The sequence below is a fragment of the Hippocampus zosterae genome, chromosome 12, assembly GCF_025434085.1.
Source record: "Hippocampus zosterae strain Florida chromosome 12, ASM2543408v3, whole genome shotgun sequence".
Lineage (NCBI taxonomy): Eukaryota > Metazoa > Chordata > Actinopteri > Syngnathiformes > Syngnathidae > Hippocampus > Hippocampus zosterae.
The window spans coordinates 12,364,762-12,384,855 of record NC_067462.1 but is presented as its reverse complement, the minus strand read 5'-3'; the positions used below and the strand labels follow the sequence as shown (position 1 = coordinate 12,384,855).

General features: G+C 41.0%; 1 protein-coding gene across 17 annotated transcripts in view; it reads left to right on the top strand.

The window, feature by feature from the left end:
* The window catches only part of stxbp5l (syntaxin binding protein 5L), a 107,193-nt gene that overhangs the window by 82,758 nt on the left and 4,341 nt on the right, over positions 1-20,094 (top strand). For 4 of the 17 annotated variants that reach the window (XR_007965355.1, XM_052082070.1, XM_052082067.1 and 1 more), the window contains 8 exons: positions 899-964; positions 4,690-4,794; positions 7,694-7,777; positions 10,190-10,369; positions 14,675-14,776; positions 16,043-16,282; positions 17,449-17,812; positions 19,207-19,372. Coding sequence is in view for 16 of the 17 variants with exons in the window: in XM_052082070.1 (XP_051938030.1) it covers positions 899-964; positions 4,690-4,794; positions 7,694-7,777; positions 10,190-10,369; positions 14,675-14,776; positions 16,043-16,282; positions 17,449-17,812; positions 19,207-19,372 (1,307 nt within the window). In the remaining variant the exon portion in view is untranslated. The remainder of the gene's footprint in view (positions 1-898; positions 965-4,689; positions 4,795-7,693; positions 7,778-10,189; positions 10,370-14,674; positions 14,777-16,042; positions 16,283-17,448; positions 17,813-19,206; positions 19,373-20,094) is intronic. The other 13 variants (XM_052082075.1, XM_052082073.1, XM_052082080.1 and 10 more) reach the window with 9 other exon arrangements.

The window sequence follows — 20,094 nt, the reverse complement described above, 5'->3', positions numbered from 1 at the left end:
GTAAGTCAAGCCTACCAGGACCTTAATACGGGATGTGTGTCCGTGTGCGACGTGTGTTTGTGTGTGTATGTGTGCGTGTGTGTGTGTGTGTGTGTATGTGTGTGTGTGAGAGAGAGAGAGAAGCTTGCTAAAACAACAGGGTTACTGGAAAGGGAATAACCAAGACAAACCAAAGAGATGCTTGGAATGAAGCTGGCTGTGTCTCTGGCCTCATGATGAAATATCAGAACTGATTGAGCCAGTAAACCCGAGCTGCCTGTTCCAGCCATGTCCAATGGTTTCCACATTGCAGAAACAGCCACTCCGTGGTGTCTGTTATTTGTCCAGTCCGGTTACGAATGTTGTGAGATCCATTTGATGACCTCAGATTTTGAAAGTGACAGTGAGTAGAGTGAGAACACAATACGTGCTCACTTTATACAAAATCTCAACGAGCATTCTGGGTGACACGGGAAAACAAATTTGTGACAGTAAAAATACAATCTCTTGTAAATCCTTGTGCATGGTGCATGCATTGAGATTACAATACTGCATGCATTATTTTGGATGTTATACTTTGCTGTATGTCACTTCAATGTGAGATTTGCCCTGCTTTACACTATGTTACTGCCGTGTCAACATGCCAATGCACACCAGAATTCAGCCACTCTGTGCCTGAAAATTAACAAATGCGAAATGTCGACTAGCACACCCGCTCCATGTAACGACATGGCCTGAACCGATGTTGTTCAAAATCTGAACAATAATCATCAAGATCCAAAGATTCCTTAAGGGTCCGAGTGGCTGACACTGAGCAAGATACAACTGTTGAATCTGTTCAAGCAGCGATGTCAAAATAATCACACACAGCATCTGTATACTATGTTCTCTTCCTCTTGACTGCCATGGGCTGTGGCAGGCCTTACTGAACTATCTGACAACCAGCAGTCTGTTGACACGGAGAGAAGCAAGTCGCCCACCTCAGGTAACCAATCACACACTTGCACCACAATCATACTTCTTTAAAATATATCACTTGCTGCTATGAGGCCAAGCGGCGGATGCCATCATCTTCAAGAGCCAGCAGCAACTGTGTGGTATGTTCTTACCGGGCCGGTGTCACTTGATCCTTTTTCCACGCCATGATGTTTCTTAACACGCAGTTGAACATATTTGAGAAGAGCTGCAAATCATACCTGGTGGTTGGTAAACCAAAAAAAAAGGGCTGTTGTTACTTGATTTATCGTGAAGTCTATAATGGGCTTGTTCGGTGTTGCGTGTGATTTCATTATGCATTTGTCATGCAAGCAGTTTGCCGGACAAGGAAGGAAAGTCATGTTTTATTTATGTTGTGATTGTGATGTGGTTATTTTATTTGATATGCAGTGCGGTGGGTCTGTTATAGTTCGTTCTGCTGTGCTGCAAATAAAAGCTTGTTGTTGCTGCCATATTGAAAAGGGATTAAAAGTTGAACTCTGATCCATCTATCCATTTTCTAATCTGCTTATCCTCACAAGGGTCGCGGGCGTATCGGAGCCTATCCCAGGTGTATTCGGGCAGTAGGCGGGATACATCCTCAATTTGTTGCCAGCCAATTGCAGGGCACATATAGACGAACAACCATTCACACTAACGATCAGGCCAAGGGACAATTTAGAGTGTTCCATTAACCTGCCATGCATGTTTTGGGAATGTGGGAGGAAACCGGAATACCCGGAGAAAACCCACACAGGCCCGAGGAGAACATGCAAACTCCACACATGAAGGCCGGAGTTGAACTTGAACCCGACACCTCTGTTGGCTGTTATTTTCTGAGTATACAGATGCGTAACTATCTAAAAGTGTTTTTTTTTTTTTAATTTCCTCAATAAATTATTGGTGAGCTCACAATAGATTTGTCACTCTCGGTTTAGATGGACAAATTCACTGCTGCTCTGCCCGCGGATATACAACATGATCAGTGATAATTTGGCAGCTGGAAAGCCTTTGTATGACATCAGTCCTGCTGTACATCATAGATAAATGTATTAGAAATGCTCTTATGTTGGTGGCCAGGCGTGTTGGGCAGACAGGCAGACAGAAGACAATGGTTTGAGGCCGCTGTCATGAACAGAAGATGAGAGAAAGCCATGAGTGGCCAAGTTCAAGCAGTATGAATAAGCTTGGGATTTGTGCCTGACCAATTTGAGGCGCAAAGTGAGGTGTGTAATTGAAGCTCCAAGTGTCATGGCAACAGTGGGGGTGGACATATTATCAAGTGTGCGCGCGCACGTGTCTGGAGGATGGCACGCACGTCGATGTGCCCTTCCCAAGAAGAGCACAAACTATGAACGATTAGATTTATTTTGATTTGAAAGTAATTCGGTTGGATGAGGAATTGTTTCAATATTTGCCTCCCTGTATCAGTTCAATCACAACTGGGGTAGTATTATTAATGCAATAATATTGCATGATTCTTGATGACAACATTTTAAGCCTCTTGCTGACAATTTCGTGCTTTTATGCAACTCGTAATTGTTCGATCAAGCTCTCCTAAGTGCCATATTGTTTTATGTGGACAATGAAAATGATCTTGATTTGTGGTTTTAATACAGCAAGCTTGTTTTGTTCATTATAATAAGGACAAATGAACAATTTCATATTTTAAGACATGACAACCAACAAAGGAAATCCTATTTCTAGTTTCCCCTTCTTTCATTCAGTCTGTTATTGTTTTGATTTGACTTCAGGACACCAATGGGGCCACTTAAGAAGACTAGCAAACACGATGAGGCAAATTAAATAGAACTGCTGGGGAGTCTTTTCGAACTGTGATGTGAAAAAGGTCATTTTGTTTTGTTATATGAGGTATGCAAACTGAGATGGATGTAATGTATTATCTAAACGGGTGAGGATGATCTTTTTACCTCCTGTTGAACATTACAGTCCATCTCCATGTGTGGCTTTATTGTTATGCTGTTCCTTCTGTCCTCCAGGTTAGAGAAGGCAGGCTAGTTTATTTCACACGTCTCACAACTCTCCTTTGTCCTGACTAGTCCATGCACTATTTTTTTTTACCCCTCTTTGTCATTAGGCGCATTCATTTGCATTTCTCCTGCCTGAAAGCAGCCCCCACCCCCACCTCCTCATTTTTAGCGTCATCTTTCTGTGCTAGTTCCATTGTTTGCACCATGTTTAGCTGTAATATAGCAAGGCCAGACCCAGTCAGGAGATGGGCTAATAATCTGACATGTCACTGAGCTGTGCTTTACGCGGCAGGATATATTTAGATGTGTGCATGTCACGGGAGGAAGATAGTGTGCTGAGGTAATGTCGGTGACATGACTTGGTTCAGCTTCTTGCAGGTCAATTGGCTTTCTGAAAAGAGGATAACTTGTTTTAATTTATGAGAACTGTGTATAGTATTTCAGCTCATTCAAATTGCTTCAAGGTCTTTGAGTTATTCATGATGTGTTGCATGAAGCATTTGACTTTACAGTGGTAATTGGATTTCATTTTTTGAGCATGCACATTTGCATAAATGTGGTTACGTAAATCATTATGGTAATGATTTTCTCACAAATGGAAAACAAAAAAAGCCCTTCTAGAGAATCACTCCCTCTGCACCACAACCACCTACCTTTACCAAATTCCAAATTTAGCCAACAGTTGCAGTCACGAATCTTCACTGGAGTGTAAGGAGCATGCGGGTCAAACCTCTGCGGGTTCAAATGCTTCTTTTTACAAAGCATGAGTAAAGTATGAGTGGGCGACATTGATGTGCATCGTTGTTTCACCTCTGTGACTTTTGCGTTGTCAGCACATGACAGATACAATTGCTTTGCATGAGAGGTTCTATTCTGTTGAGAACAGTTTTGGCAAAGCCACGTAAAATCTTTTCTCACAACAATTTCGTTTTGTTTTTTTTTTACAATTAGTATAACACTATAATTCTTGTTCATGTTGAGATTTAGGAAATGAACCGGTAGGAAGTAACATGGCGTAAGCTTGAACATTGCTGGTCTGTGATTGTAAGTGGCAAACTATTGTATTTAGAGCCTTGTGTATTTTTTTCCACACGTTGCTAAACTCCCACAGTTCCAACGGGTTCCACTTTTGGTATCGATGTTGTGAAAAATGCCATAAAGAGCAAAAGAAAAATGCAAAATCGAGTTAATATTTTAATGCTGACAGAACTGAGGTTGAAACTGCAGTTTGGTGACATTTCTGAGGCTTGTTCTGTGTACATCGCAAACGCTTTGATTGAATTACTAATTCGTATTGTACATCAGCTGGGTGATTGACATCTGTGGTTCCCCTGTAAAATGGACAACTCAGTTCTCACAAGGAGACATTTTTGTGTGCAGTTGATCATTTATTTGGCTCAAGTCTTGACAATGCAGTGCCATTGTGGCCAATGTAGGAACAAAACAAGACAGCTTTTCTTGAAATGAATGTGACAGGTACCGTATATTTTAATGTTGCTAGGGCCACACTCTATTATGTTAAAAATCACTGGAGTGCCCCCCCCCCCACCCCTTATGCCAGGAATCAACTTGTGTCAGGTATACATATATATATAAGCATATAAACATGTCTCATTATAAATCATCTCACATTGGTGTTCTACAGTTACTGGCAAGTCTCTCTTTTCCCAAGTTGACCCATAATGTGTCTTTTTCCCTTTTGCTCTGAAAAGCCTTGTTTGTTCTGTTGGATCTCCTATTCCAGTTCATTACCCAACCTCCCTTCACAATGACCCACGCGTCCTGCCAGAGCCTGTGGCCAGTTTGAGAGCCAGCCACTGCAGCCCAGTCTTTTACTTATTGGACAATGGTAAGAGGAGGGATTGTGTCACAGATCCATCTCATAGACATCTGTTTGTGGCTTTTGCACTCTGCAGAAATGAAGTGGACAATGGCAAGTGACCCCACTTTTTTTTCGGACGGGTGTCTGGTTCTGTGTTGTGCCATGCATGCTAAGTGGGTTGAGGGCACTGTGGGCAATAACACCTGCAAAATATTTAGTTTTTTTTTTAAATAGCCAAGCATGATTTCATGAAATATGTGAGTTAAATACTACTACTAATAATAATGATATAATGTATGCAATGCAGGATTTTATTTCATGTCATATATTTTTTTTCAAACAGTAAAATTGCACCATCAGGCCACTATACACCACAGTACACCAAGGGTATGGATGGAAAGCCATCTGAGCATATAATTAATGTCCTTGATATCCAGTTTAAGGTTCATGTACTAGTATGCGCTTTGTTCTCACCTGTAAGATGATTCATAACTGTCTCTTAATAGTAATGCTTTTTTTCCATGAGCAGTGGCTACTTTTGGCCTCCTAGTATGAAATAAATGACTACTATAAACTACTGTGTTGCACTTACTAGTACAGTACGAGCACAATAGTTTATATTGGCATATAGTAGGTATGTGGCATGCCCTAGTAACATTCTGCACATGTTGCATCAAAATACTTGAAATACTTTTGCCTCACGAATAATATGTAGTTGTCCTACTAGTATGCATAATTGTCATACGGCTGTGTAGAAATAGTGAATGTTAAAAAAAAAAAAAGTTGATAGTCAGACATAGTAGTTCTCCAAGAATACCATAGTCATGCTAACGCATCCTTCCGTGAAGCTATTTCCATAAAGCCGATTGAGCATTTATGATCATTCCCTCGAATTCCATCTTAAGGATCCAAGTACTAGCATGCTTCTTGTCATAGCTAGTAGGAGGACAACCTTGGCCTACTAGTTTGACAACCGCATGTTACTAGTGGCACCAAATGGGTGTAGTGTGTTTGACAACCGTATGTTACTAGTAATACTAGTTAACATCTAGAACTTCACTAGTAGTGCTAGTAGTACACAGATGTCAACTAGAACAGATTTTTGCCTCACTAGTAACATAGCTGTCCGACTAGAGAGGCAGAAATGTCATATAGTCGTGGAAAATAGTAATTCCACTTGCGCGCCCCATTTGTTCTACGAATGCGTTCAATTGTCACTAGTGAGGACGAAGAGCATGCTAGTGCATGAATCATGAGCTGGATCTCAAGGGCAATCATTTAAATGCCCGCAAAGCATTTCATCCAAGGGGCCATGCGTTCTAAGAGTAGGCTGTTCTAACATTGTCAGTGTCCTCCATGCTTTCATGCAGGTGACTCTCACTGCTCCTGTCATCACTGAATAGACGTGTTTGCTTTATGTGTATAAACTTTGACCTATAGGACCCTTCACGGCAGGTAGACAAGGGGAAGACAAAGGGTTTGCATTTCCATTGGATACTTCTCTTTTTCTCTCACGCTTCATTGTGTTCATCTCCGCTCTGCCCAGTGAGCCACAACATGGCCTTACATTATTAGCACATGCAACATCAGATTTCATACAATAATATTCTCTTGAGCTCCACATTCAGCACTGTCTGACTTGTCTCTTGTACTCAATATGTTGCTAATGAAAGTGATCTTTGTTTATTTGGAGCCAGCATACATTCATGATGCTAATTTGAATTTTTTTAATATAACATAAATATGAATCAGTGGGTAAATACTGTACAGTTGGCCAAATGGTCTGACATCTTTTGAAATGTTAAGTGAGTGGAAGTTACTCATCAGGCATTGCAATTCCAAATGTTTGATAGCGTAACAAGACCCCCAAACAACACCCAAAGGCGAGTTGTAGATCGGAATTGATCATGTAACAACAACTGCGACTGTAAAACATTATGGTGATGATTAAATATGTTCATCTTCTCAGTAAACAACCATCTCTCAGCGCTTTAGGTTTTTTTCAAAATATTTTGCATCACCATTCTGTCATGCAAGCCGTATTGCTGTATTTTGAATGCTGCAGCATCTGGTCAAGGTGCTTTATTATGAAAACCACAAAAGAGCCTTCTGCTCAAAAGTGAGAAGAGTTATTTCAATTAGAGGTCTGCTTATCCTCGGCGCTCAAGCAAATACTTTATATTTTTCTGTCAAATGATCTTCAATACTGATCTCCCGACGAGGCCACGTTCCGCATAAAGAAAGAGCGACAGCCAGATTCAAACGAATTCATGGTCAAGTTGTATTCGCTAAAACTTTTTTTTTGACGCGAAAAAAAAAAGAAAAACTCACCCTGTCGTCTCATGTTTAAATGGCACAATTATCCACATACTGAATACTTGCAAAATGTGGTTTACAAGTTCTTTTGTTGGTCCCCCCACTGTCTCTTATTTTTTATCTCTGGTCAAATCAATTTATTTTGGCTTCCTTTTCAGGCATTCCCATGCTGTGAATTCTGATTTTAAGCAAACCAAGACTGACAATGAAACATTCCCTTTAATGCAGTAGCTACAATCGTCAGTAGAATGCATTCTTTTCATTTTGTTGCAGCCTGACAAGAGTTAATGCTGCCTGTACTGTAAATAAACCTGATCCAGTGGTTTGTTCCAGTACGCCTAACAATAAATCCAAATAAGATGTCATATTTCACAGTCATTGCTGGGAATGCCGATGAGGAACTCCAGTGCAGCGTGCATTTACAAATCTGCACCTGCAGCGTTTTGCATGGTCAGGTTAATTTGAATGATTTGCATTTGGTTTCGATTTCCTTCTTTGACTGCGATTAAGATTTTCTTATGTTCAGTTCTATCTTTGTGTTGTTTTATTTTGTACTGTTTTATTTTTGAAGGGATTAACCGGTGCTTTGTTTCCTATTCCTTTGTTTCAGTAAAGGGACCCGGCAGAAAGTTAAGTCTGCCAACAGATCTTAAGACCAATCTTGGTACGGTAGGCGAAAGCCAGCAGTTCTCACGTGTGTTCCTTTGAATCATTTGGTTTCTATTTTAGTTTCGTGTTTCCTAGGCTTTTGTGTCGCTTTATTCTTCTTTTCACTTCAGTTTCCTTGTCACTCTCTCCTGTTTAACCAGACGGCCTGACGTGTTTGCCCATTTTCTTCCCATTGGTGTCCTCTGATTTGATTTTAATCTTCTATCTTCATTTCTTCTACATTTTGCAAGTGTTTATGTAGGTAACTTGTAATCCATAACTCTTATTTCGACATGAAGCTTTCTATCACATTATCTTGACTGGTCCATCCGCTTATTTATTGCATCTTTCCTCCATTGACAGCATTGCTCGACAGTGAATGGATCACGTGCTGCCTCCCTCATTGTAACTGGATCATTTTCTTCTTTAACAGCATCGCAGCAACTTGAACGTTTTCGCTATACATGTCCAACTGCATCTCCATCATTGTGGGTTCCCTTTTGCTCTGCCTCTGCAGTATACCACATGCTGTCTCTCCTAAAAACGTTCTCAAACAACACAAGTGCCTATATATTCCACTGTAATAACCTTATGTTTTTCTTGCAGCCATAGCAAAAGTGGTAACCCAAATTTCAAAGTCCAAATCAAAAGAGACTCCAATTCCATGTTATGTGTAAGGTCATTAGCAAAGGAAAAAACTGTTGTTCATCATGTTCAAATTTTGGACACGGTGTAGTATGTATTGTAAACAGTCCTCCATCTTTTACGGGAATAACAACCGTGGTAGGTTGTATTTTGAGTGACTCCCGTGGTATATTACATTTTGAGTGACATTAAATCTCTTCATAATTTGTACGTGCGGGTGAACGATGTGCGTCAAGTCTGTACATTGGAATTCTCTTGTCATTCCGTGTTACATTGGAATTCTCTGGAAGTCGTTCTTTGTTCGCTCCATCGGGTCTCCTGTTGAACGTTTTGCCAATTGTTATTGCCAAAATGAGTCTGTCTTGCATCTCTGTTTGAAATCTTAACTTTTCAAGCTGCAGACACGATGGAGTTTAATTGGTTGGCTCCCTCTTACCTGCAGGTTTCAATCGGTGTGCTGAGTCCAAGTGTTGCACAGAGATTTCGATGGCACCCAGTTGCTTTTCATCCTTTTTAAAAAAAATAAATCAACATGAAATAAATAGCTCAACAGCACAAGTAGTAATGCATACTCGTACTAACAGGATAGTAACTTTGAGATGGCATTATAATCAATTTATTCTTACAAATTCTGTCCATTGAATATTGCTTATATGTCTTGAAGCAATTGCAGCAAAATGAGGTGCACTTTTTGGTTGCCGCCAGCAGAGGCGCTGTTGATTTAGTGACTCATTTTTGGTGCGCCAAAAAACATCAGCTATGGAAAGTTGCCTCCATCCATGAACATCTATCTCATGGCAACATTTAATTATCTCAATGTGACATTGGAAATGAAACTGAACATTCAGATTAAGCAATCCACTGGAAAACTGTAAATAATATACATATACTTACCGGTACATTGACTAGGAATCCCCCCACCCCATCACCTCAATGAGATTGCCATGCCATTGCCATTAATTACCGCCAAGCTTTACGACATTTCCCAGAGGCAAATTTAAACGCCGATTTTTTTAATGCATTTATTTAGCGAAGTGATGTCACATTGTTTCAGAGACTGAACTGTTAATTGCATTTGTGCCGTCATCTTATTTTAATGACAGTGAGCAACAAAGATCCTGCGAGGAATGAGGATTGACTCCAAACAAAATATTTTGCCCACACATCCACGCAAACACACACACACACACATGCCATGCACGCACTACATGCAGTTTCACTGGACATAAATTAAGGTCTGCATGCCCCTCAGGGAAGCTGTGTGGAGCTGCTGCCAGTAAGTAACAAGGAGGTCAATACCACATACGATATAATTTGAGACGCAATTTTATGGCGATAGCTAGGCCTACAGATCAGAACTGATAACCCCCCCCAAAATTTTTTTTTTAAAGTACTACAAAACTAAAAGCAAAATTGACACGAAACAAGCCTGTTTTGTTGTAAAAATTAGCCCATATATTTTCCTTGTGTTGTCCTGCTCAAACTTAACTCCACTCCCCAACTATCTGTTCCCCTTTTCTCTTCCGACTAAATATCCTTTTAACACTGCTTGCTCCTCTCATGTTGTTAAATATACTAAATATCCATCACTATAAGTCATGTTTTGAAATAAGAGAATGCACAATTGACTTGCACTCATACAGAAAAAGCTCTCAATAGAATGGAGAGCCCTTTTCACCCATTTAAATGCAGCACCTTAGGTATCCGGTTTCATCTTCTTTCACGATATGACTTATTGAGACGGATATTGAGGTAGCAAACTAATTTTGGAATGTGACCATATATCCTTCCTAACGCTTTGCCGTTGTTACAGATCATGTCAATGGACATTGCACTAGCCCCACCTCCCAGCCCTGCTCGGCGGGAAAGCCTCGCGTCCCGATGGGTCCCGAGGGGCCACGGCTTGCTCGCAGAGGCCCTGGCCGACCGCCATTCCGCAAGGCCCAGTCTGCTGCTTGCATGGAGATCTCTTTGCCTGTGTCCCACACTGAAGGTGTGTGCTTGTCTTCCCAATTCCCACCCTTTAACCTCTTTAACATCCCTTCCCTCCAAAAAGGGCATGCTATCCTCTCACCCTGGCAGAGTGGGTTAAAAAAAAAAATCATGCTAATGCAAGTTTGTTGCACTGAATTTAAAGTATGCTTTTTCAAGCCTGCTTATCTTGAGGTTGCATTAAAAACACATCTATATCTATCTATATCTATATAGATATAGATAGATATGAATGAAGAGGAAAACTTTATGAATCCATCGGCATATTATTAGAGATTTCATAATTTGCAAGGAGCAACATACTTTAAGTTACTGTAATATGCTGTAGCAAATAGCTTACAACTTTGATGTATAGTTTTGTCCAAAAACAAAAAAACACAATGCAAATAATATCCTCCTGACTTTCTGAAACACACACTATAAATCTTAGCAGCTTGCATTAGCATCATAAACCAAAATAACAAGTATGGGAGGAATGCAAGAAATGACCCTTGCATTGTGTCGCTTGTACCAAACAACTTACAGGCTTGAAATACTTGTGCAATAGAATTTTTTTCCCTTCTTCTTCTTCTTTTGCTTTCATCTATCAAACACTAATGTGAGACAATTAATCCTCGAGATGTAGCCACCGGCAAACTTTTGGTAAATTTGATGTAGTTTGAAATCAATTGTGGACTTTGTCGCTCCAAAAAGTAATCAAACTTTCTTGCTGCTCTGCTCAGTCATGTTAGTCAGTGCTTAATAATGCAAGAAGACTGAATGACTTCAGTGGTTGGAAACAATGTATCAATTCAGGAAAATAACACAAATGCAGAAAAGTGGATGGAAAAAATATATACCGGTATTTACCAACACACACACTTAGCTCGACAGACATGGTCAAACTCATTTCAAAATAATCATAAAAGTCACCACCTTCCAAACGTGTGAAATTGCAAGTCATTCAAATAAAACCTCACTGACATTTTTTTTCAAAGTCTTCTCAGTTTACCTACGAATTCCATAAAAATTGCAGCATGCCTGGCCACATTTCAAAAAGCCTCCTATAGTTTGCACACATTTTAAAAAAAAGAGCTCAATAGAAGGATGTCAGATTTGATTTGCACCCTGGCACTTTGACATTTTCCCTTCCCTTGTTGTAGTCACACAATGACTTTGATCTGCCAAATCTTTGAATGAAGTGAACCAGCAGGTTATTTGCCTATGTGTACACGTGTACGCCCTCATGTCTATCCTATTTGTGTTCCAGACCTTGCAGCTTGCATTATTTCACTTTCATGACAGTGGAAAACAAAAAGCAAATGTAAAAATGATTGGAACATTTCAATAATTACCTGAGTAATTACTGACAAAAGGAAAACTAAGTACATATAACACTTGGGCTTTGAGCAGACATTTGTACGAACACCAAAACCCACCTCCAGGACACCTGACGTATTCTTTCTGTATGATTAATTCCACTGCACAGCACCTCTAGTTAGATCCCCTTCAAGTTAGGTCCCAGGTAATGATATCATGGAACCAAATCTATCTTTCTGATAATTCTTGAACGGCATGGCTTTTACAGGTGGTGGAGATGGAGATCAGCGATAAGAATTTTGAAACGGAAAGACTGTTGTTGTTACATATGTTAAGAGGAACTGCTTTCAGAGGCTGAGAACAGAGCAGCGGAAAGGCTGGTCAGGTGGATGGAAGGAACTGTGTGGCAGATAGCAGAGGAAGATTTGAGAGTGTGAACATTTATGTGAATGTGCAGAAGTTCCAAGAAGTGTGAAGGTATAAGGTTGTGAATAGGTTTGATAGTGAGGTGTTTTTGAAGTGGACACTGTAGATAACCAGGAGTCATTCAAGCTACTAAAGAAGAGCTGATTGATTCATGGATGGGGTCCAGGAGATGAGGCATGCATTCTTTTAGACAAGTTGACCAAAGAGAAAAGAAGTGTAATAGTCGGTTCAGGGGTTGGCCAATGCAAGAATGCAATATTTTGCATACAAAAAGTATACAGATCAAGTAATATTTTCACTGTGAGATTTGAAAAGGGTTTTGAGGATGATATTGACATTGTTGACTTAAAACTGGAATGACCGACTGTGAAGGAAAATGCCTGCCCTGGTTTGGGTGGATTGAATGAGGCATTCACTTTTATCACTGTTCAGTTTGCGCCTGTTGTGTGCTAACCAGAATCTGATTTCCTATAAATAGAACGAGGTGTGGTTGAGATGAGTGTCATCTGTATGGCAATTAAGTTGGATGTTAAATTTACAGAAACTACGGCCAAGGAAAAGGAAGTGGCGTACATGAAGAACAGAACCCAACCCTAGAACAGAACCTTGAGAAACCCCACAAGTGACAGAAATTGGAATTTGATAGATTTGAATTGAAAGAAGTGAGAGCGTCCAGAGTGGAATGATTTGAACTATTTGAGGTCATTTGTTAAGATAGCAGTAGAAAGCCAATGTCCAAAGGTGCACTCAGCTCTGGAAAAAAATGACACTGGTTCAGAGTCGGCTATTTAACAGGATAAATGCAGTTCATTGTTTCACAGTATACATCAATGACCTAAAAAAAAGAAGGATCCAGAAAAATAAGTGTCTGTTTGCACATATCAGTTTAAGGAATAATCTGTTTCGGATTTACATAAACATAATCTTCAGTGTATACCGCTCTTGATTGTGTGTACTTAGAAGAAAACAACATGCAAAATTTAAGCGCTACCCTGTCCTCCCCCGTGTGTTATGTAAGCACAGATGCTTTTCAGATGAGGCCGTTACACGTGTGCTCATCTACAGTATTTGCCACATTTAGCTGTGTTGTTTATCTGTCACGCTGCCTTACCACAGTGAAGAGCCAGCAGGATCACTGCAATAATTGAAGGTCAACATGCAGTGGTAGAGAGAAGGCTGATGTTAATGAGGCCTACATGCCAGGTGAAATGACAGAGCAGGGAAATGGCAGGGGAAGCGGCACTCAACCGGCCAATTCCATACCTTTGACTTCAGATGAACAGCGTCTCCATTAGACTTATAGAAAACGGGTCATAAAGAAAGTCCACCACGCGTGGTTCGTAACCTAAAAAACAAAACAAACAATGGATGCTGCTCTTGTCTTACCAAGGACTCGCTGTACAGTGTATATGTTAGTGGAACTAGAGGCGGGTACTGAAATATCTTTGAAAAAATGATAGCATTGGGTTGATGTGACTGAGTGACTATTTGTCCAGGTGTTTAAGAAGCTTTCAAACTACCGTTTGGTGTACACCCACATATCCATGACTGCATCATATAAATATGAAAGCAGGGTTAGGGTTTCTCTCTCTCTCTCTCTCTCTCTCTCTCTCTCTCTGCATCTCTCAACACACTCATCTAGGAAGATTTGCAGGACAGTAAGTACTCAATGAAATTGAGAACGATCCAATTGATACATGTGACCCTTAAATCAGCAACAAACTATATATAATGTAAAGCCTATTTTGTCAAGGGGGCTCTCTGTGATTCTGTCGCTCAGCTTAGTTAATGCACTTGCACCACCTTTTAGCCCTGTCTCACATATTTAGATTGCTGTCTCTTCCTTTATCATCAACTCAAGACTGACTTAGCTACAGTAGCTCAAACTCCCTTTAAGGGCCCACTCAAGGGTCCTTGTGTCCTGTCAAGGTACCACTGCGCCTGACTTTTATTAGCCAGTGCCCCACCAGCTGTGTCGCACAGTGTAAAAACAACACACACACGACAAACCCAGACAATTACAATCCATGTTCACTGTGAAATAAAAGTTTTGTCTTTGGCTCATATACAACAGTGATGTCATGATATCAAAATTAGACTTGAATTTCTATTATGAGTTGAATGGTAGAAGCTCTTCGGCACGATTCTGCATGAGGACTTATGAGATATACAGTATATGATTGATGTAAAACTGTGGTTGTCATATGACCGTCCTGTATCGAGGGTGAATGCACCTGCGACAGCTCTACGCATGTATCAGATAACATTAGAAGTGCAGAAACATTTAGCTGAGCAGATGGTCCTGAAATGGTGTTTAGAGTGATGCCACTATAGCAGTAAGTCTCACTCTCTGTTGGCTGTGTATATTTCAAGAAGTCTCTGCAAACTCAGCTGCAATTTTTTCTTTCTTTTCCTTTTCTGTCATTCTCTGGCACAATCGTGCATCTGTTTGTCTTGTGTTTCTTACCTGGATGTTTGCGCTTGTTTGTATGTGCGTTGCGTGTGTGTGTGTTTTGTTGGGGGCGTTGGGGTGGGTGGGCTGCTTTGTCTTATGGGCTTCATGTTGTCGGGGATCGGTTAGGTTTTGCATCCAGGAGGGCAATGCTCCAGCAGTTACATGGAGTCACAATGTACTCTCACGACGAACACCACACCACCACTTCCTACTGCTGGAGTGACAGAGGTAAGGGGACGTCAGCTGCTCACGCATCCACTACTTATTGATGAAATCGTCAGTCCTTCTTTCAGTATGTGCAGTTAGTACGGCTGATGCATCTGCAATGTGTCTTCAAATGTGTCCTGTCCTGGGATGGGGGGCACGTAGTGGTGCTTTCTTTCTTGTCGAGCATTAAGTGTGTTTTGCAGCATACTGTACATGTTGGCAAGCAGCCACTGTGCAGTAAATCTCCACACCCCCTTCCACAGTCTTTTTTTAGCTTGTGCACACATTCTCATATCACCTAGGATAGCTGCTGAGAAATATCTCAAAATCATTTTAATTCTGGTACTTTATGCGTCCAGTAGGCTTTGCACCATCTGTAGCTGTTGTTACATAAACTCCGCACTCACTCACCGAGGCTGTACCACACATTGCCTGGCTCTAAATAATTCACTAGTGCTGTAATACCGAAATACTTTTCTGATGGATGTATAGTCTGTGCTCAGTAAGATTCACCCTGTGCTCTCTGTTTTGTGTATGAGTGATCATTCTTTTTTTATTTGTATTTATTAGTACCTGCGAGTGTTAACATTTCACTTTCATTTTAACAATTAACCTGAAAATCTTTCAACTCTACGAATGTGTTTGTGTGGGTGTGTGTGTGTGGGGGGGCGGGGGGGTTGGGATTGAACTGATTGGTCGACTAGTTGACAATTCATCTTTACTATTCTGCATTGACGTTTAAAGCTTGAAGCCAAGTGATTGCTAATCTCATATTTTTTGCCATCTCATCTTCCAATTTGACAATTGACAGTGACTTTTAACGCACTGCCTTTGCCACATTCCAAAAAGCCGTGGTGCAGCAAAGTTTTATATTTTTTTTTAAATATATTTTCTGAATTCATCGACTGATTAATTTTAAATTTCTGTGTGTTTTATTATGTTTGTGTGTGTGTGTGTGTGTGTGTGTGTGTGTGTGTGTGTGTGTGTGTCAAGAATGACATTTCATTATTTCTTGTGGCAAAATGCCGGAAAACTGTTATACAGTAGATCTTCGAATTGTCTCCTAATAACTTTCTCTCGCTCTGTTAAACAGTTCTTCGGAATTTCCTGTCTTTGTATTTTTTATGGCAACTTGTATTGTTCTTCTCTTTGTTTATTGCTGTCTTTATTCCATCCATTTACTCTGCCATTCTCTCACTACATTTCCCTCATTTTAATCATCTTGTACCTCTCCCCTCTTGCATCGTGTCTTTATTTTTGTCTCTTTGATGGCTGCCGTCGATGCAGAGAGCCGCGAAAACTCCTTCAGCCGCTCGCGTAGCTCCAGTGTCTCCAGCATTGATCGTGACACCAAAGAGGCAATCACCACACTGCAGTTTGGGGAGTCTTTCGGGCGAAAGAGTGACACTTTGCCAACTCCATGTCTGTGGGTTGGTACCAGCCTTGGCGTGATCCTACTCATCCCAATGTCCATCCCCACGGACCTGGAGGAAAGGATGGAGGAACCGGTCACCATTGGTCCCTGTGGTAAGTCCAGATGAGAAATCTAAATTGGTCATTGATCTAAAAGACCAGACCATTACAAGTTGAAACCAAACAAAACCATAACAAAGCGACCAAAAAAAAAAAAAAACTGTGCAAGTTTGGGTCCCATTATTTTTGTCCCAGTGGTTTGCTTTCAGAGAAATCCGCCTGATTATCATAGACAAACACAGCCAGTGTGGGGCATAGAGTAATCGTAATCAGACAAAGTCCACTCTCTTGTGGTTCTGTGACATCTCAAAAAGTCTTCCCAGGAACCTTTTTCAGTTGCCAAGTTAAAGATCCACAACAGGAGATTTAAAAACACATTTTATAACTGAACAAAGTGGAAGAAAGCTTCTTACAAAAGGTCACAAACTTACGCGTGGCTACACGATGTGTTTTCAGTCTGGCTTGTTTTGTGGTTACTTGATAATGTCACACAAACTGAAATGTCATCGTACTCCAGGCTACTCCGCTACTATAATCGGAGTCTATTTTTGTCTTAACAATCATACCAATTCTTTTTCCCTTCACTTTGGCCTTGGAGGTGGATTTAAAAACAAAAATAGCAATGAGTCACAATGTTTTGGTTCACATGCTGTCACACAAGAAATGCATATTTAGTACAAACCCCTCTCTCGCTATCCACACTGAGACAAAACAAATGTTGAAAATACAATCAAAAAATTATCACTCTCAACCAAACGAAACTTTACTGCTTGGGAGCGTGTTCCATTTTCTTGGCTGTCTTGTTTGAGCTGGTTTCATTGCAGCACTGTCAACATTTGGTCTCCCACCACTGAGGCAGATGTTATTGTTTGCTGACTGTCATGGCCAAGAAGGCATTTGTAGTCTTGGATGTAAGACAGTGTATCAAATTTTTTTGTTTTCTTACAGTAAACTCACTGCGGTGCAGTCACCAACGCACTTTGCAGCTTTTTATTGAATGCTGGTCAAACGGTAAAACACACCAACGCAATGATCCCACTCACACAGGATCTCCATGCAAATCGTGCGCTCACCGTAGTGGCATTCGAAATCAGTAGTCATATTGTTTAGCAAAATAAAAATATAATCATCTCAAAGGCTTTACAGTACAAAAGACATGCAGTACTTACAATAAAGATGCTTTTTGCCTTCCCTCTGATGACTCTGCTAAACACTCTTAGGGGCAGTTCTGATGCTAAAGGGTTCTGTGTTGCGCTTTGGCTTCTTGGACTGCATGGGCGCACTCATTCCAAACCCCTACGAGGTTTGGCGTGATCTCAATGCACCAGAAGACCCCGACCGACCAAGAAAGCGCAAGCTGGTGCACTACTCACCCTCATCCTCCCAGGACACCTGCGGAGAGGGACATCTGGCTATCGTGTGCTCCGAGAGGCAGGCCAAAGTGTTCTTGATGCCCTCACAGTCTTGCCTCTTCGTCCACAACATCACAGAGTCATCCTTCGTTCTGCGGGCTGACGTGGTGTCGGTGTGTAACAGTGTGTGCCTCGCCTGCTTCTGTGCCAATGGACATGTCATGACGCTCAGGTATGACCTCCAAAACATGCCAGAGGTATATTTACAAACAACTGTTTGCCCTTGTCCTTTTCTCTGCACTTTATATCCATATTTTCTCCTCATATATTTTCCTATGCCTGTGTCCGATCCCTTCATAAATCAGTTGTTTCTGTGTATTCATATTAATTAACAAATGTAACTAGCAACCAAAGGGCAATCACAATGTTATCATTTTTTTTTGCTTGCCTGAGGTAAACGTAATAATAGCCATTGATTCCTTTTCTTTGCCTCAATAGGATCCTTTCCCTATCCCATTTGCGTTTAAGTCATTTATTCACGTGCTTTTCTCACGCACTTTCAAAGTGCGGAAATTCTCTCGTCAAAGTTTCTGACACCAACAGCATGCGTAATGTGGAAATTTGTGCCGAACCACCAAAGAGGTGTGATTTGGTGAAGTTTGATTAAAAGCAATTTAGTGACTTAGGGGCCAAGTGCAAGTGGTGTATGTGGCCCAGCTCTGGGCCAGAACAATTTTGATGACTTGGTTGAGCGAGTTAGCTAGTACACGTGCAGGTGCTTGACTTCAATAGATTTCATGATCGGCATAGATGAAATATAAACAAATTATTCTAAAACGAGTTTCCGGGGAGCTCGTTTACTCGGTTGAGTAGAAGCACCTGCGGCCAAAGCCAAACTGGCTTTTACTTTCTAGACCTGAATTTGGTTCCTTATGTCAAAAGCTAAATATTGCGTCCATTACAATGACCGCACTTATTGTGAGCGGCACTTTCAGAAATTCCAAGCCACCAGCAAGAGTCAGCAGTCACGCTGTCACTCGGCCGTAACTTAAACACACAGGGGACTATGCTCCTTTGTGCAAGATGTGTGGTGCACCCGGGACTATTCATCAGCCATAGCCAAACTCTTCACACTTGCTGCCGTGCTGCCATAAATATCATCTTCTCAACAAATTTGAATCCATTGCAATGATAAAGTCGTGGTGTAATTGTAAAAATACTATTATCCAGTCATCTGATTTCCAGACCGCTTGTCTTGTTCAGCATCCCAGAAAAGAGTGAGACTATCCTGCATGTGAGATAACTACTTATCGGAGACCAATCAGTTACAGGGCGCTTCGAAAAAGACATTGATTTACATTCGCACGACAGGAACTCAACATGAGTTGATCTCTCACCGGCTGTGACTGCATGACCCAGCACTATTACAATAGTTAAAGAGCAATGCTGAAAATGCATTCAGATGTTCTGCTCTTGGAAGCACTCCCAGCAAACAGAATAGATTTACATAACTTGAATTGCAACATTATTTTCAATGTGCTGTTTATTCTTTGTTGTTCAGCCCCACAGTGACAGGAGCCATTTACTTGCTTACTAATTGCCTTCTATTGTTTTTGTTGCCTACAGTTTGCCCAGTCTAAGACCCCTGATGGATGTTAATTACCTGCCTCTGACGGACATGCGCATTGCGAGAACCTTTTGCTTCACTAACGGGGGACAGGCACTTTATCTCAGTTCCCCGACAGAGATCCAGAGAATTACATACAGTCAAGAAATGTATGACAATCTGCAGGTCGGTGGATGCAAATGCATATCACAATAGTTTTACTTTCTTCATTGGCATCCTCACGTATGCTGATGTACAAATTAACTCCTCTGTTTTGGGGGCGGGGGTGGGGGGTTGTTTTTTTTTCTTCTGACGAGCCTAACAGTGTCTACAGAAAGATAAAGTCACGTTGTAGTGTACACAACGTGTACACAACAACACTCAGCATGACTTAGATTTGCTATTGGTTTTACTGCTTGGTGCTTTCTACCGCCTTATTACTTATTACTTATTACTGATTCGTCTTACTGTTTATTGTATATGTTAAATCGCTCCATGTACAGCACTTTGTATGCAGCGATGGCTGTTTGAAAGTGCTCTATAAATACTGTTGACTTGACTTGACTTGACTTGACACATCTGACAGCCCTTTACACTATGATATATTTTACTGGTCTTTCCATTGTGGCTAGTGAGTTTATGATGTCAACACAACAGAATGACCTATGGCCTTTTGGTTTTAGGATAGATGATACAGGTCAAAAGAGAACAAGCTTCTGGGGATATTGCTTCGTACTGGAGCAGCGGTGAGCCTGAGGGTGTTTGAAAAAAGCATTGCGGCGGACAGTAAAGCCTCTCTGAGGCAGAGTGATGTCAAATTTCTATGATTGGCTGCCTGCTACTGGCTTGACGCAAACAGATACTTGAGCCTTGTTGTGAGAGTGACTTGGCTCAGAGATTTTCTCATC